At 57.4% G+C, this 13,670-nt stretch overlaps 1 protein-coding gene across 2 annotated transcripts in view; it reads right to left on the bottom strand.

Annotated features, from left to right (window-relative positions):
• The window catches only part of NOP14 (NOP14 nucleolar protein), a 19,157-nt gene extending 6,003 nt beyond the window's left edge, over positions 1 to 13,154 (bottom strand). For both annotated transcript variants that reach the window (XR_005833535.1, XM_040625355.1), the window contains exons 1-11: positions 12,945 to 13,154; positions 10,017 to 10,151; positions 9,403 to 9,544; positions 7,394 to 7,536; positions 6,732 to 6,866; positions 5,858 to 5,980; positions 4,955 to 5,086; positions 3,891 to 4,152; positions 2,904 to 3,034; positions 2,303 to 2,388; positions 1,139 to 1,274 (exon numbers count right to left, since the gene is read on the bottom strand). Coding sequence is in view for 1 of the 2 variants with exons in the window: in XM_040625355.1 (XP_040481289.1) it covers positions 1,139 to 1,274; positions 2,303 to 2,388; positions 2,904 to 3,034; positions 3,891 to 4,152; positions 4,955 to 5,086; positions 5,858 to 5,980; positions 6,732 to 6,866; positions 7,394 to 7,536; positions 9,403 to 9,544; positions 10,017 to 10,151; positions 12,945 to 13,139 (1,620 nt within the window). In the remaining variant the exon portion in view is untranslated. The remainder of the gene's footprint in view (positions 1 to 1,138; positions 1,275 to 2,302; positions 2,389 to 2,903; positions 3,035 to 3,890; positions 4,153 to 4,954; positions 5,087 to 5,857; positions 5,981 to 6,731; positions 6,867 to 7,393; positions 7,537 to 9,402; positions 9,545 to 10,016; positions 10,152 to 12,944) is intronic.
• Between the last annotated feature and the right edge of the window lie 516 nt (positions 13,155 to 13,670).

Below are 13,670 nucleotides of genomic sequence, written 5' to 3'. Positions count from 1 at the left end.
CCGGCCCCCCCCCCCCCCCCCGGGGCAGACATGCCCACAGGCTCCCCACCCGGGAGGCGCTAGAAAGGCTGCTTCGCTAAAGCAGAAAAGCGTCCCTGCGCCCTGCTCCGTACGATCTGCACACCCTCCATCTAGTCCAAAGGCACCAAGAAATCCTCCTTAACGGGACTACTCTGAACACGTCAGGCACACCCCGGAGCCCCCACTTCGTCCTTCCTGCTCCCCGCAGGGGCTCTAGTATCAGCCACAAGACCTGCCGGAAACCCTTCCGCAGGGCTCCCCACGCCGCCCTGACTGGGACTCCAGGGAACACAGGCACAGGGAGGCAGACAGGAAAGGAGAGCCCGCGCGGCTCCCCGCACCCAGCCCGCCCCTCCTCGCTTGGCCAGCAACGGACTACGAGTGTCCGCTTCGGAAGCCGTGGTGATGGTGACGGCCCCTGTGTACCGACTGCTGTACTGCCGTGGCACTGTCGTGAATCCTCACGGGAGGCGTTACTCCAACCCCCAGCCGCTGATGGCTCATCTAAGAAACTGGGATGGGGCCTGTCTCCTGTCTCTGCACCAGCGCTCTGCGGGGACACAGGCCACCCATCGGCGGGGAAGCAGGGAAGTGTCTGCGAGGGCTGAGGCTCACAGAAGAAGGCAAGTCACCAGCAGTGGCTCACGGACACTGGAGGAACACAGACCCTATGTTTTTAAGTTTCTGTTAATCACTGTTTTGCATTTCCGCAGAAATCCTACAACATGGAACAGACTGAGCAAGGATTTCTTCGAGGTGGCCCGTGGCCGCCACAGAGCTGTTAGAGCCGTGAGGGGCGCTCGGGTGTCTCAGTGGGGCCACAGCTGAGCCGGCACACGGGCTTGGTCCTTCCCAACACAGACTTGCTCTGTCTGCCCTAAAGCCTCTTTACCACGAAGGCTGCGAACGGCCCCAGTCACACGGAAACCAGAACTCCCTCTTTTGTGAAACACTTTTTAGTTCCTTGTCCACGGGTTAGCAGTCCTTCCCACCTCATGCCAGTTTGTTCTCCGGCTCAGTCTGAAAGCTCTAGGGCCTGGTGAACCCACCAAACCATGCACATTCCACTCGGCCGACAGCACCGGCCCCCCGTGCCTGAGACCAAGCCCCTGCTCACCACGTCCAGGCCCGGGAACGCCGCCCGGCCTCTGGCCTCAACGGACCCTTCCATCTCGTGCATGGCATCTCGCAGGACAAATTTTATGGAGTTGCTTGCAGAGTCTGGAAACATCTGGCAAAGATTATATAACTGCCTGTTAATCAGAAACACAGGTCAGGGGAAAATGACTTCAGATAACGAAATCAGAAAGCAAGCCCCAAACCTCTCATTCACCATGCTCCTGTGATGTCACCTGCTGGCTGAGCAAGTTAGCATGGAGGCCCCTGGATGAGCCCACTCTTCCTCTTACTGGGCTGGCTGCCCTTCTCGGTGATCCAGATAATTCTTCTAGTAGTGTTCGTTTTATAACAACCTATATGTGCTTTGCCATCTCCTAGAAAGTCGCACCTTCTCAGTAGCGATGGCAGAAACATAATGCCCTAACGAGCACATTCTCTGAACCAGACTTGGCGGACGGTTCCAAGGTGCCATCCACAGGAATTCACTGGTTCCTCACAGCACCACGGTACTGGCAGAAGGTGGCACGGCGACGTGGGGTGCACAGTGTGTGGCTGGCCCCAGACAGACCCCTACCAGCTCCTGGCGCTCACGAACCCTCCCTCCACCACATCTCCCTCCAGCCAACCCGGGGCCAGGAGCCACTCTCGTCTCTGCTTTCACGGGGGTTCCTAGTGCAGTGAAGGCTCAGCCATCCCTGGACAGGGCGGGAACGGGAAGGCCAAAAGGCCTGGCCTCCCTGATGCAGCACCAGCCTGTCGGGTTCCACCCAAGCATGGACCTGGAGCAGGCGGGTTTCTGGGTGACACCAGGACAGTCCACCATGTGTCCCAAACCCCTCAGCCTGTCCAAGCAGACCTTGAAGTTTCATTGGTCAATGAAAGACAAGCCTCCAAACAGCATGAACAAGTATGAAGTGTTCATCTGTCTTAAAGTCAACTTGTTCGTGGTGCACAGGTGTCCGTCTCTAGGGTGACGGGAGCAGCGTGCTAACACCACTTGGAGGGGGCCGTCGTCTCTGAAATCCCCGTGGCTGGTGTATGCCACGGGGCCCGTTTACAAGGTCCACCTTACTAACTCTGAGACGAAGTTTTATGACTGTAACTAGGAAAAGAGCTGTTCAAGTCAGCCCCGCACTGCGGTGAACCCACCGCCGTTACTTACACAACCAACTTATCGATTACTCGGAGGTCTGGTGGGTCATCTGTAGCCAAGTCTCCAATGTACTCCAAAAGGAAGCCAAACAGTTTCTGCAAGAACACGGATCGGGAACAGAGCTCAGCACCGACCCCCAGAATAAAACCAGAGGCACACAAGGCGCCATCCCCTACGTGCCGACTGACACGTGTGCACACGCGCCTCTGGGCCCCTGACGGGAGCGCCTTACAAAGCGCAGGCCCAGGAGCTGGCCCTGCACCAGGAGGCGTGCGCTCCTGCAGGACGGCAGCCGGCACCCAGGGCTCCAGACAAACCGAGAACACGCCCAGCCCTGCGCCTCGTTCGTGAGTGGGCGGCACTTGCTGAGAAGAAAAGGCAAGTTCCAAGTGCTCATCTCCGGAGCTGAAAGGCTGGCGCTCCCGCTTGAGGCCTGGGGAGCCGGGGCCTCAGTCTCCCCCACCTGTGAGCGGAGGGCAACAGCGCCTCCTCCGGGGCCGTGGCAGGGTCCGCGCAGAGCACTCGCGGCCGCAGGGGCCTGAGACGCATGCGCCGCGTGACGCAGACGGCGGTGGGGGCCGCCCTGACACCCGCCACGTGCAGCACGTACTTCCAGCTTTGCTTTGTTTCCCACGGCCAGACTCGGATGGTTGCAGGTCTGAATTCTCTCCACCACCACAAGCTGCTCCTCCATTGTTTTTGCTGATAATAAAGATTTCAGTTCCTCGTAGGACTCAGGGGCTGCCAAAAACGCAGAACGCTCTGTGGTTAACATTTAGAAAGAGAATCACATTTCTGATAACAAAGAAGTTAAAAACAAAATAAAACAGGGGTGACGTTACTTCACGAAGGGACGATTTCACGTGTATTTTACAGACACGCTTTACCTCCCACCACGAGCACCACCGGTGGATCTAACGTGTGCTGGTGTGTCCTGGGGGCGAGGTGTGGCAGGATGGGCTACTGACCAGGCAGCAGGCGCGGGGTTTAATGTGCATGTTGGCTCAGAATGAGCTGGAAGGAGCCACGTGGCAGAGTGCTATCACCACCCCAGACTCCCACTGATCACAGGTCACGCCCGTGGGAGCCAGCCTCCGGAAGTGATCGTAAGTCACAGGACACTTCAGGACTGCTCGCTAGAACTGGAGGATTCTTCTCCTCACACCAGGCCACACGACACGCATTCGCTGTAAGGGGTTATGTGGCCAAACGAGTGTCCAGGTCAGCACACAGGAAGCCCCTGCACAAGTGACTCCCCATCTCCCAGGCCCGGCCCCAGCTCTCTGTGGCAGCCACGTTTCCATCACCAGCCACGGAAAAAGCACGACCTTCCGTGGAAAGGTGTGTGCTGTCCTCGTCCTTCAGGCAGCCCATGAAACTGTCTGTAGTCACACCACAGAGGGTTGCTAACACTGACCAGACACCGCAGAGCAGGACCGTGCCCATTATGAGCCCAGACGTTTTGGGCGGGCACGTGTCCACATGCCCAGAAGTACACCCTTGGTCCCCACTCCACAGATGTGGCCCTAGCAAGGCAGACTTGTCGCCAGGTCACAGAGGTCATTCCAACACATAAGAAAACCCAGTGTCTGCCTACCCGCAAATGTATAGGGCAGCTCAGTCCTGGTAGCTCCGCGAGCTCTGTGACCACTTGTCATCCTTTTCCCCGGGGCCTGCCGTGGCTCTCTGTCTGGCCGCCCACAGTCCTCGCTCTCCATGTCCGATTCCAGGTCTGAGTGCCCATCGGGGTCACTGCTGTCCTCTGGGTCCTCCTCGCTCAGGTCTTCACCCTGTTCCTCTTCGCTCTCGCCGTCACTGGCTTCTCCGCTTTGGTCTTCCCCGATGCTCATCTTTCCATCCTGGAGAACGGGGACCACAGGCCTCAGTGCCCCGGGAACACCCTGTAACTACGTCGAACGCTGCACACTCAAGGAACACAAGCGCCGAGTGCCGTCCTCCGCACCGGCTCCATGCCCTGCCTCAGCGTGCTCTGGGGCCTCAAGGGCCAACAGGCCAGGGAACAGCTTCCCAATGCCTGCCGCCAGGGCTCCAGGCCAGGCTCTGCCACAGAGCAGCAGGAACCCAAGGTGTGGAAGGTGCCCCGGTACCAACGGGCTCCAGCGGCTGTGTCTGCGGCCTCCCGCCACTGGCTTTGGGGCTGCAAAACGGTGAGTCAGCAGGGCCTTCCTGACATTTGGGCTGCACCTGGAGGCTCTGGGACCTTAACACCTGGGGGTAACCCCTGACTACGCTCTCCTGCCAAATACCCCAGTGTTCTGTGAGCGCCTTGCACCTCGGATCCTCTTCTGCTCAACACACCTGGATTCACTCTGAAGGGGCAAGGGTGTAGACCTTACAAAGTTTTTAGAAGCTCAATTATTTTACTGGTTCCCTCAACAGCAGTGCTGGGCCTGCAGAGAACCACACGCTCAGGAGCGGAAGCAGCCGAAATTGGCGAGCAAGGACACAGCACAAGGCTGGTGCCCCTCTCCAGGCAGCCTGCCCGCAGGCACGGGATGGACTCGCCACGCGCTCCCCGACGCAGAGCACACGGGTAAGGTTTCAGACATTCACGCTTTCCATTTGGGATGAACCTTAGATACCAGAAACCGTGCTTTGGAATTCAGAGAGCAAGCACGCCAGCGAAGGCAAACCCCTTACCGTGTAGGAAAGCAAGCGCCTGTCGTCTTTGTCCAGAACGAAGCCGTCATTTAAGTCGTCTGCGGACAGGTGTTTTGGTTTTCTAGTATCGCCGCCCTCGTCCTCGCCGCGCATCCTCCGCTGTCTCTCAGCCTGGGCGGGAAGGAGGCGCATTGCGGGAGGCACACCGGCCCTGCCCTCCTGCGGGCTGCGGTCCCAGACCCGGGGCTCCGCGCCTGCTTTCTGCCTAGCGCGTGGGCTCCAGGGAAGCGTCACACGCGACACCTCTCGCCGCACACCAATGGAAACTAAAACCATGGCACAAGTGCGGTCTAGTCACCGGGAAGGCAAGCCCGTCGTTCCAAGGTCTTTCTGGCCGAGCTGTGCAGACTCTGCTCCCTGCCGCGCAGTGACAGGAGAGGGCAGGCACGGCACGGGGGGGACAGGTCCGTGCAGCTGAGCCAGGGGCCCAACCGCAAGGCTGTCTGCACACAGGCCTCGAGCCAGGGAAGAGGCCCAGGTGGGGCTGGACCAAAGGGCCAGATACAGAACAGAGTGCCAACATTCATTTTTGTTTTAATATAATGAAATTTTAAAAGCCTTTTTTAAGGCACAGAGAAGGAGTCGGGAAGGCAGAGTGCACGATACTGTCGGCAGCTGCTTTGAGGTAAAGGGATTAGAGCAAACATTCATTATGTGGTACGTTTGGGGTATCATCTGCATTTTTCTTGCTTTTATAATCAAAAAAAGGAACTTACAGTAAAAGACACGTAAACTTTAAATAGTCTATGAAAATTTCCTTGTTAAAACACCACACCTGCAGCCCATACTTCACAAAACGGAGAAGAGAGGCCTCAAACCCAGATCCTGCACAGCCCCCGAGTGGCGCTGGGCCCTGTGGCACCATCGCGGTCGCACACGCACCTCCAGCTTCTGGAGCCGTTCCTGCTCTTCCTTCGCCAGCTCCTCTGCCGTCTTCATCCTGTTGGAGGGCTGGGCCTTCATTTCAAAGCCCAGCTCACGGACCATCACGTCATACGCGTCAGGCTAGGGCAGAAATAAGAAACTTTCCACTTTTAGGTTTTCTTTTTAAACGATCTGTGCAGGCAGCTTCCTGCCTATCCAGTCATGTCTGGACAGCACGAAGGAGGGAGCCAAACCATATCCAAGTCTTCCTTCTTGAAAGAAAACGGTTCTCATCACACAGGATTTTTCACACCAGGGAAATTCTTCTCAAAACATACCTGCTTTCACAAAACTGAACACTGCTCATTAGGCATGAAGCCCACAAAACGGGCTGGGGTAAAGGTGGCAGCAACAGTGCCAGTGGCCCACAAAGGTGGACGGCTGGCCATGTGACGTGGCTATCTGGTGAAATCTTAGATACTTCCTAGAAGCCAGACACACAGGAATGCAGCTTTTCCAACAATTTAGACTAAAAAGGATATGGTAGGAGCCACACGCTGTTTGGAAGGAAACCTCAGCAACCACGTATACAGACGTGCAGACATGCAACAGGAAAGGTCAAACGCCGTCTGAAGAAGGCCTTCTCTCAAAGGACTTCTCATACCAGAAACAACCATTTTCTTTAGTTTAATTATCTAGGAGTAGAGACTGAAGTCTCTTTCTGTCTAGCTCTACACAGACACCACACGTATCCGAAAACTCACGAGAGCTCACTGGAAGACACAGGAACGAAGAGAACAGGAGGACGGCTGTCCACATCAAGGAACAGGCCGGAAGGGACGCTGGCCTCCACCATTTCCCCACAGAAAGGTGCAGTCAACTCGATACCCACCTTGGGCTGCTCCTTCTTATCCCTGTTCTCAGACTTGGGAGCTCTGTGTGTCAGGAGAGTCTGGATTTCTTTCCAGTCTTGATCCAGCTTCTCTGTGAGCTCCAGGGCACCTTCCCGTTGTGCCTGTCTCTCCCTCTGCGGAGACAGAGCAGATGTGACGCACGCCACGAGCGTGGAGCCGTGAGCGAGCAGCCACACTCGCCAGTCAACACGTCACATAGCGGGAGAACAGAGACACCCCAGAGCGCGAAGCTACAAAGTCTCACCACGCAGCACTAAGTCCGGCTGCCGGCTGTTACCTAGATACTCCAAGCAGTGCTGGTAGTAAAGACGCGGCACATGTCAACACACAAAACCGACCAACCAGAAACACCCCCAGCCCCCCAAACACAACAGACCACGAGAAGTATATGCAAGATGAGACTGAAAATATTCCTATTCAAAAGGAATGCTTCTATTAAATTCACAGGAAATCTTAAATACAGCCTCAACACATACAAGGGAAAAAAGCCCCAGAGTTGTTTTGGCCCACAAGGGTAGACGGCTGGCCACGTGACGTGGCCGTCTGGTGAAATCCTAGATACTTCCTAGAAGCCGGCCATGCAGGAATGCAGTTGTTTTGGTGAGGGTCCTGGGGCGGAGCGCCACGAGTGCCAACACACCTTCTCCTGCTTGGACTTTGCAATGAGCTCTTCGATGAGTTCTCTGCGTGACCTCAGCTTCTCTCCCTCCTCTCCTTGCTGCTGCGGGGTCTTCTTATGAAGGAGCCCGCCACCGCCTCCGAAATGGGCAGCTGTCAGCTCGGCTGGGGACAAAGAGCAGAAGAGGCGTCTGTGGAGCCGGTGCTGGTGGCTCCGGCCCTGGGCCGCCAACGGTCATCTGACTGCAGACTTGAGAACAAGCTCCATAACCAAAAAACATTCTCCCGCACCGGAGCTGCACGAGACCACAGGTACAGTGGCACTTAAGAAATCCCCAGGACGAACCACCCCGAGAAAACCCAGAGCCATAAAATACCACCTGACTGAGACCCGACACCTGGAAACACCAAGGATCTACTTGCTAATTGCGTTCGAATCTCATGAACGATCCGCAAACGCGGTAAAACAGGCTGGATTCTGAGTCTCAGGACAGAGAGTCCAGGATGAGGCCACGTGAGAACCCGTGTCCTTCATGCCTCCCCGGGCAGGGGCTCGGAGGCTGAAAGGTCCTGAGGGCAGGAACCTGCACCAGCGCCAAGAGCCCGTGGCATTTAGCCGGCCCCAGTTACCGTGGCAGAAGAGAGAAAACATGTTGGAATCATCAACTTGGGAATGGACAGAAACCTTAAAAAACCCGGTATCTCAGATGAGACAATGGAGGGTTACAAGGGGAGCAAAACCCCCAAATCTCCTGCCAGTAACAGCAACAGAACATTCGGGCTGCTTTCCCACAGCGAGGCCCACAGCCCTGGCCCCATTCCCTGCCACACTGCGCAGGCGGGTGTGTGTGCAGGACGGAGAGGCGGTGGACTGAACCACCGACTCTGGCCAGGCTCTTGAGGCCGCCTGGCAGGGAGTCTCCAGGGCCGGGGGCGCTCCACTCCCGCCCGCTCTCAGCTGAGGAAACTAGAAGCCTTGCCCCCCGCAGCCCCCCCAGAGCAGCCCTGGGGCTCAAGTGGCTGGACCGTCCATTCCCATCTACTCAAGGAAATGACCTAAGCAACTCAACTGCCTTTGCCCCAATGAGCTTCTTTCGTTCTACTGGGTCATTATCGGATTTCTCTCTTGCTGAAGACTCCTGACCACCCTCCCCCCACGCCCCCCAGCTCCTGGAACCCTGCCTTCAGTCCTGACTCTCCCCAACTCTTCCATCGCTTCCCCTGGCTTCCTGCCTCCCCTCGGGGGTGGATTCACCAGTTCTCACAGCTCCTACCGCCAGCAGCTCGGCCCCTGAGCCCCAGGACCCAGCAGCAGCCCCCGATGCTCCACCCGCTCTTTGCCTCCCACCTCCAAGGCTGCAGCTCCCGGGACTCGAGGCCTCCCCCGGATGTCCGGCAGCATTTCAAATTGCCCAAAGCCGGCATATGTCACGGTGTAGCCCGTCTCAGTGACTGGCAGTCCCAGGTTGGCAGGTGCTCCCACTGGAACCCTGGGAACCCTGATCCCTCCCACACTCCATCACAATGAGGTAAGAGCTACCTGACAGGGTCGACCTTTATGACGAACCTGTCCTACCCTAGGGAAGGACACCACATCACGCACCCGGACAAAACACAACGTGTTTCCTGAGGACTCATTTATAAAGTTATAACAAATACACGTATGTTCAAAAGAACTTTTCTTTTCTAAGTTACCTACCTCATAACGAGAATCAAAGGATGCCAGGAAATCTCTAATGAACCGTTGAGCCCCCGAGACCCAACACTAGGAACACATGGAACCCGACTTCTCACCTAGTCACCTGGGCATCACAGCCTCTTGTGCCGATAAGGCCGAGGCCACTCGCCCTGCGAAGACCAGGTTGTCAGCACGAAGGTACCAAGCGCTTACCTTCATCACAGAGAGTTAGGACCACGTAAGGGGCCACGTTTAACAGGCAAGCATGCACGAAAAGTCTCAATGACGAACCGTGCAAAGAAAAGGCACAGAAAACGAAACCAGCAGACTGTCCCCTTGCTCCCAGCCCTTACCAGACAGCGTTCCGCGTTCCTCAGTGTCACTGTCACTATCAACAATGTCATCATGCTTCTCGACGTCTGCCAGAGACCGGCCGTAATGAGTTAATTCTTCACCCTCATTTAGGTTGTAGATGCTTCTTTTCTCATGTTGCCGCTGACAGAAAAAAAAAAAATCAGTTTCCTAAAATTTCCAATCCATTCAACAGCAAAACCCAGTTATTTTTTCACTATTTGTGTAATGTAACAATTGCCCAAGCACATCAGATTTTCTGGGTCATCTGAGCAACGACCCAGAGAGAAACAGAACCTGCGGGAGGTAAACGAATCAGTGGGCCAGCCCGAGCCCCTGCTAGATCACACCGGTGTTCCACAGCCGGCTGGCTCTCCACCCGACCGAGCCATGGGCTGCACCCCAGTCCAGAGCACGGCTGCGTCCGCGCTGCCGTGTCCTCGAGTCAAGGTACTTTTCCACCCGGCTCGTAGCCAGACAAGGCACAGCACTCGCCACTGTACCTTGTGGGGGAGCGCCCACACAGGTGTCAGTGAACGATGGGGCAACCGCCTCCCGGTGCTGGACTTCTGGGTAAAACTGCGGCATCAGACCCTCCTCCCATCGTCCTGCATACCTGCTGTTCCAGGGCGAACCTCTTCACCATCTTCTCCTCCGGGCTCATGTTGCTACTGTATTCCCCAAAGCGCTTATCTGTGAAGACGTTGGACTTATCCCGTTCCTTGTATTCCTTCAGTAATGTCTGGGTGCGCTGGAAAACAGATCACAGAAAAATCTCACACGGTCCTGGCAACTCTGAGCTCCGATGGCTTGGCGATCTTGGTCCCTAAAGAGGAAATGCTCCCACAGGGGGACACACGGTGGCTCCAGTGAATTGTAAGACGCCACTGCCACCTGGCCATTTTGGACGCCCTAGGCCACTGACACCAAGAGTCAAAAAAAGGGCTATCTACTGGCTGGAAAGACGGCTCTCAGTGACCGAGGAAGCGGGGTCGCCCCCATACACAAAGGCAGAGGACTGTATCTGGAGTTTGGGGGGCTCTCTAGGGCACGCCTTGGGACCTCCGTGCCCAGTACCAGAGGTTAAAGAAAAACAGTAGCAACCAAAGGGAGCAGAATGATGAGCCCTCGGAAGTCGCCTGCCGGGCCGAGACGCCAGAGGAGTTGAGGTCCTAGCTGAGGGGAAGGAAAAAGAACAAGGAGGCGAAAAGGACGCCATGCACGTCAACTACAATGTCACAACCAATTACCCAGAGACTCTAGTAGGATTGCCTACTTCTCTGTCACACGGGTGCCTGCATATGTATACAGTCGATCCTTGCTCCTCCTGGATTCCAGATCTGCAGATCTGTCTACTCGCTAAAGGTTACTGTGACCCCAAACCACCACCCACGGCACTTTCGTGGTCATTCACGCGCGTGAAGCCTGGGAGGTGCGGTCATGAGTGTGACAGCTCGGACTCTGGGGGGCACCTAGCCTCTCTGTCCCCAGAGGCCTCCCTTGTAAGAGGGAAATAGCGGTAGCACTTCCCACCGGCCGTTGCTACGGGACCACAAGAATTTACGCAGGATGCCTCAGGACAGAGCTGGGCATTGCCAGGGTAATGCTGTGTGTTACACACTCAACTCCGGGTTTGGGTCTCGGCTCCCTCACTCCTGACCTGAAGAAAGTTCTGGAACGGTTCCTTGCCTCCGTGTTCTCATGTATAAACAGGGATAATACTTGTACTTCCCTCATAAGGCTGACAGTGAGGATTCAATTTACACTTCTTGATACAATGTCTGTTCCACTGGGAGGAATGACAGACACGTCAACTCTGGTTATCTCACCACTTGTGTGAGAAAGGAGGACAATAAGGCCCAGCCACCACGGGCTGGCACTGGGACCGCACCTACAGTCTCGGGGTGCACATGGGTACTGCCCAAAGCACTGCCACTGACTGGAGCAGAAGACACATAGGACAGCACATTTACTTCTGAGGGACTGTCACCAATGAGAAGACCAGGCCCACCTTGCGGCCCTGTGTGCCCTGACACACACCACACACTCTAACTGCCCTGGATGACCTGAGTCCCCTCTGGACAGCTCTGAGCTCTCCCACCCCATGCTGTGCCACACACTCCGTGACAGGAGACAACGTGCCTTCGTCCCCACCTATAACACTTTGCTCAGTGACTCCCTATATGAAGGAGTTTCTGATTTCCTGTCACACTTTCTGACTGGAGCCCCCAAAGCACCGGGGATCAGAGGAGGCACCAACAGCTGCCTCCAGGCCATTCCCCGCAGGCCTTCAGCACAGAGCATGCAGGTGAATCTGTCAGGTACCACAGGCAGGAGCAACCTGGCCTATTTGGGCCGTAGGGCTTGGGAAAGTATCAGAAGTGGTGACCTGTGCTGGCCCCTGAGGGACTTGGGGGGATAAGATGGGACTTTTTGGACAAACCAAGTTGCAAGAGGCAAAGCAAGGACAATGGTTGCAGCCAGATTTTGAAGGGGTCTGAGTGACAAGCTGAGAAATTTAAGAATAGCTAGTGTTTAGACAACACTCAGTACAGGCTAAACGTGCTATTTAATCTTACGACGACCATTAGGGGAAGGTGGATATTATTATCCCCGTTCCAGAAATGAGAAAACACACTTAGCTGGTGGAAACAAACGGGGCTGCTCTAGAGCACCCCCCACCCCAGGGGCCTCATCAGCAGCAGCCCCTCCCATGTAAGTTTGTCTTGTCAGCTCCTTGCAGTAGGGCCGACACTCCGTTCAGTTCAAAGGACTGGATAGCGCCCTGTTCGGCAGAACACGGACAGCAGGCCCAGAAAGGTGGGGTCAAGTCTTCCCTGACCTGGATCTCCCAGCAGCTAAAAGAGAGCTTCAGGCTTCAGAGACGTTCAAACCGACTGCAAGCCCAGCCGTCAGCTGACCCCTGGAAAACGTGCAGGTCCTTTCTGTGCCCTAACTTTTCCACCCACCTTAATATTTTTTCAATAGGATACTAATGTGTCTTCCTCACACTAACGACAAACATTGTTACACGGAAGAACGCGTCTCGGAGGCCGCACAAGGAATGCCATCTGAACGGAGCCCGAAAGGGGCAGAAAACTCTGGGACCGTAAGCACACAAGGTGGCCTTTCAGTCTCCCCGCGAGGGACACGGTACTGTGCTTAGGAGAGATGCACTTGTTCTCCCAACATCCATGACACCCCTACCCTGCGAAGAAAAGGATGGGCGGCCCCTGGACCAGAGGCTCCAAGTCTCCGCGAGGACAGGCTGGAAGAGGCGTGCACCTGCGCCCCGCGGGACGGAGGGGCAGGAGCACACGCGCGTCGCTTGTCCGCCGGGCGCCAGCTTCCCGGGCCGACTCCCTGCAGCGCGCGCAGAGAAAATCGGTGGGACTGGCGCTCGGCACGCGGGACGCACGACCCCCGGCCGGGCCACGCACCATCCTAACCGGACGCTGCGGGGACCCCAGGGCCCCGGCGCTCTCCGGACACCCCTCCGCCCCCCGTCCCGGCAGGTCCCCGCGGCGCGGCCCCCACCCCTTACCTTCTGCACTGCCCGCGCGCGCGACACCCCGGGCTGCCCCACGGCGTGGCGCGCCTTCCTGCCCAGCACCGGGAACTTCTGTCGGTTCACCTTCACTTCGAACGGGTTGGGGTTGGGCTTCGCGCGGCCGCCCTGCGCCCCCGCCGGGGCCCCGGGGCCCTTCCAGCGCGCCGCCGCCGGCGTGGCCTTTCCCATGGCGCACCCACCAGCTCGCAGCTCCACTCCGCCAGCCGCTCGGCGCGCTTCCTCCAGAAACGCGTGCGGACACCGGGGAGCCGCCCCGTCCTCGTCCCGCGAGAACCGAGCCGGCGAGAACTACACGCGACCAGCAAGCTAGCCTACGCACCTACAGGCGAGCGACTACAACTCCCAGGAGGCCACGCTCTTCCGACGCACCGCCTCCTGCCTGCGCGCGGCCCTCTGGGAGCGGTAGTGCACCGCGCCGCGCCGCGCCGCAGCCGCCTCAGGGTGCGGCGGCGAGGGGAGCGCTCGGGCTCCCTCTTCTGGGAAGCCGTTGGAAGGAGCCGGCCGCCGTGCGAGTAGGCGGAGGCGGCGGCGGCGGCCGCAGTAGCAGCCGCCGCCGCCGGGCCGGGGGGCAGCCCCGGCTGGTGAGCCCCTTCCTGAGGTGGGGCTTGGCGGAGACTCCGGGCGGCCGGGGAGCCGGGCACTGAGGAGAGAGTTGCCCGTGCCAGGCGCGAGCGATGACGAGAGCCCGGGCCCCGGCGC

This window comes from Ursus maritimus, unplaced genomic scaffold (assembly GCF_017311325.1).
Source record: "Ursus maritimus isolate PB19 unplaced genomic scaffold, ASM1731132v1 scaffold_8, whole genome shotgun sequence".
Classification (NCBI taxonomy): domain Eukaryota; kingdom Metazoa; phylum Chordata; class Mammalia; order Carnivora; family Ursidae; genus Ursus; species Ursus maritimus.
The sequence above is the reverse complement of the archived record's forward strand: the minus strand, read 5'-3'. Positions and strand labels throughout refer to the sequence as shown.